At 42.9% G+C, this 3,773-nt stretch overlaps 1 protein-coding gene across 1 annotated transcript; it reads left to right on the top strand.

Annotated features, from left to right (window-relative positions):
* The first annotated feature begins 268 nt into the window (after positions 1-268).
* LOC138875201 (uncharacterized) lies at positions 269-3,148 on the top strand. Its single transcript, XM_070154025.1, has 4 exons — positions 269-809; positions 1,480-1,595; positions 2,189-2,264; positions 2,508-3,148. Exons 1-4 carry the CDS (start codon positions 269-271, stop codon positions 3,146-3,148), a joined length of 1,374 nt encoding a protein of 457 aa, XP_070010126.1.
* The last annotated feature ends 625 nt before the right edge of the window (positions 3,149-3,773 follow it).

Here is a 3,773-nt window from a genome sequence, read left to right as displayed (position 1 = left end):
CGTGCGATACAAGAATTCATGTACCTAACAATATGCTATATTTTTAGCAATTCCTCCAAAGAGTACGGCCGCCCAGAAGGGAAAGTTCGTGGCCGGTGAGACTACTAGTCAAGCGCCATGAGTTAATAGGGCTCGGGGAGAGTCTCATGGTGAGGTTCCATCTAAGACTTTACATACCCTGCCCTTTCCAGAAGAGCTCCGAGGGGCACCAACTCCAGTGCCCGCCCCTGTACATTTAGCACCTCAGCCGGATGCACCGGGTAAGGAGATGAGAGATGCTATTCACTTATTAACCCAATTAGTAGCCACACAGGCTCGACATCAGGAAGTAGTTATTGGTCATGCAGATAGGTCTGTCAGTGCGAGGGTTCATGACTTCATTAATTTAGACCCTCAGGTATTCACTGGGGTAGATCCGAATGAGAACCCTCAGGTATTTATTGATAGAGTGCAGAGGATGTTACGGGTAATGAAGGCGACTGCGACTGAGTTAGTTGAGCTATCTTTCTATAGACTCCGAGATGTTGCAGTTAATTGGTACGAGTCTTGGGAATTGCCCAGAGGTGAGGATGCCCCTCCAGAGATATGGCAAGAGTTTACAGAAGCTTTCCTTTGTTATTATCTGCCACCAGAGCTTAGACGGGCCAGATTTGATAGGTTCTTGACCCTTTGGCAGGGTAACATGAGTGTTCGGGAGTACAGTCTTCAAGTTGATTCCTTGGCTAGGTATGCTCCCACTATTGTATCTAATATGGAGGATCGGGTTCACTGGTTTGTGATGGGATTAGATCCTTACTTGCTTAACAATTGTATGTCGGTCTCACTTCAGCCAGACATGGATATTTCTCGTATTCAGGCATACACTTAGGATGTAGAGGAGCATAAACAGAAATAGAGGGATGATTGTGAGCATGATAGGGCTTAAAATAAGAGAGTGAGGTCTTCGGGTCTTTCTGGTGAGTTTCGAGGTGGTCTAAGGCAACAATACTCAAGGCATCCATCCCAGCCCTCAGCTAGCACGCCCCCTCAGTTTGGTGGTAAGATATTTCATTGTTCTACATATTCAGGATCTGACTAGAATTTCTGGGCCTCAGGTTCTCAATATAGGGGTGAGTCAAATCAGATGAGGCCACCCTGGCCACGATGTACTCAATATGGTAAGAAGCATACCGGAAAGTGCTGTATGGGATTAGGTGGTTGTTATACTTGTGGTTATCCGGGCCACATTATGAGGGATTGTCCGATGAGAGGTAATGCAAGCAAAATTCAGCTAGCGGGGATCTGTAGCTGGTTCGTCATCATCAGTACGTCCCCCCTGGGAAAGGTCCCAAAGCACCAATGAGTTGTGCTAGAGGTAGAGGCGGAGCATCTAGCTCGATTAACCCTCAACACCGCATTTATGCATTGGCAGGACGACAAGACCAGGAGTCGTCACTTGTTTATTGTTACAAGTATATTATCATGCACTGATTGACCCAGGTTCCACCTTATCATATGTTACTCCGTTAGTTGCTAGTAAACTTGTAATAAAACCTGAATTGGTTAAACCTTTTGAGGTATCTACACTTGTTGGGGACTCGGTGATAGCTAAGCAGGTATATAGGGGTTGTATAATAGTAGTTCATGGTCGAAATACCGTAGCAGACTTAATCGAGTTAGATATGGTAGAATTTGATGTTATATTGGGTATGGATTGGTTGGCTTCTTGTCATGCCGACGTTGATTGTAGATCAAAGATAGTCCGATTTCAATTTCTAGGGGATCCTGTTTTGGAGTGGAAAGGTAACACGGCATCACCGAGAGGTAGATTTATTTCCTATCTCAAGGCAAGGAAGATGAACAATAAGGGCTATATTTATCCCTTAGTTCGGGTTCAGGATATGTAAGTAGAGTCACCAACCATTCAGTCCATCCTTGTGATGAATGAGTTTCTTGATGTTATCCCCGATGAGCTTCCGAGTCTCCCGCCAGAGCGAGAAATTGAGTTTTCTATTGATCTACTACCAGATACTCACCTAATATCTAATCCTCCATATAGAATGGCCCCAACAGAGCTGAAAGAGTTGAAAGAACAATTAAAGGACTTACTTGAAAAAGGCTTTATCAGACCTAGTACGTCACTGTGGGGAGCACCTGTTTTGTTTGTGAGAAAGAAAGATGGTTCCTTACGAATGTGTATTGATTATAGGCAACTGAAAATAAGGTGATGATCAATAATAAGTACTCGCTCCTGAGAATTGATGATTTACTCGATCAGTTGCAAGGTGCCAAGTGTTTTTCAAAGATAGACTTGAGGTCCGGGTACCATTAGGTAAGGGTTAAGGATGAAGATATTCTGAAGACAACATTAAAGACTAGATATGAGCACTTTGAGTTTCGGGTTATGTCGTTCGGTCTGACCAATTCCCCAGCAGTATTCGTGGATTTGATGAACTGTGTGTTCAGGCCTTTCTTAGATTTGTTCGTAATTGTATTTATTGACGATATATTGGTATATTCTTGTTCAGAGGATGAGCATGTTGGTCATCTGCGTACTGTGCTCAGAGTTCTACAAGAAGGGAAGTTATATGAAAATTTTTCTAAATGTGGATTCTGGTTGAACTCTGTAACTTTCCTTGGGCATATAATTTTGGGTGAAGGCATACAAGTCCGTACACAAAAGATTGAGGTAGTAAATACTTGGCCTAGGCCCACAACACTAACGAAGGTCCGTAGCTTTCTTGGTTTGTCATGTTATTATAGGAGATGTGTGGAAGGGTTTTCTTCCCTTTTAGCACCCTTAACAAAGTTGACTCAGAAGGAAGCAAAGTTTCAATGGTCTGATGCTTGCGAACAGAGTTTTCAAGCATTAAAGGACAGATTAGCGTCAGCACCGGTTGTAACGCTTCCAGAAGGGACCGATGGTTACGTTATCTATTGTGACGCTTTAGGGGTTGGATTGGGTTGTGTCCTGATACATCATGGTAAGATTGTGGCTTATGCTTCTAGTCAACTAAGAAAGCACGAGAAGTACTACCCGACCCACGATTTAGAGTTAGCTGCGGTGATTCATGCACTAAAGATGTGGAGGGATACCACTCTTCAGAAGGAACGCCAGTACGATGATTCTGTGCTAGTTCATTATAGGGATACCATTCTTCAGAAGTAGAAGAGACCGTTTGAAATTACAGAAGATGGGGTCCTCAAATATCAAAGGCGATTATGTGTGCCTAATGTTGCAGAGCTGCATCGGCAGGTTATGGGAGAAACTCACTATTCTCGTTATTCTATCCATCTAGGAGCAACAAAGATGTATCATGATATCAGGGAAGTGTATTGGTGGGACGGAATGAAAAAGGATATAGCAAAATTTGTTGCTTAGTGTCCTAACTGTCAGTAGGTTAAAATTGAGCATCAAAAACCCGGTGGGTTATTTCAAGCTATGGAGATTCCGACTTGGAAATGGGAAGTAATCAATACGGACTTCATCGTAGGTTTACCTCCTACCCATCGTAAGTTTGATTCGATATGGGTGATTGTTGATAGGCTTACAAAGTCAGCCCATTTTCTGCCCGTTAGAACTACATATTCCTCAGAGGATTATGCAAGGCTTTATATTAAGGAAATAGTACGACTACATGGTGTCCCTATATCTATTATCTCGGATAGAGGAGCTCAATTTACAGCTAACTTCTGGAGGTCCTTCCAAAAAGGATTGGCGACTCAAGTAAGTCTTAGTATAACATTTCATCCCCAGACAGACTATTTACTGTGAAAATGGTAATGACAATTAA

Source organism: Nicotiana sylvestris, chromosome 8, assembly GCF_000393655.2.
Source record: "Nicotiana sylvestris chromosome 8, ASM39365v2, whole genome shotgun sequence".
Classification (NCBI taxonomy): Eukaryota; Viridiplantae; Streptophyta; class Magnoliopsida; order Solanales; family Solanaceae; genus Nicotiana; species Nicotiana sylvestris.
The sequence above is the reverse complement of the archived record's forward strand: the minus strand, read 5'-3'. Positions and strand labels throughout refer to the sequence as shown.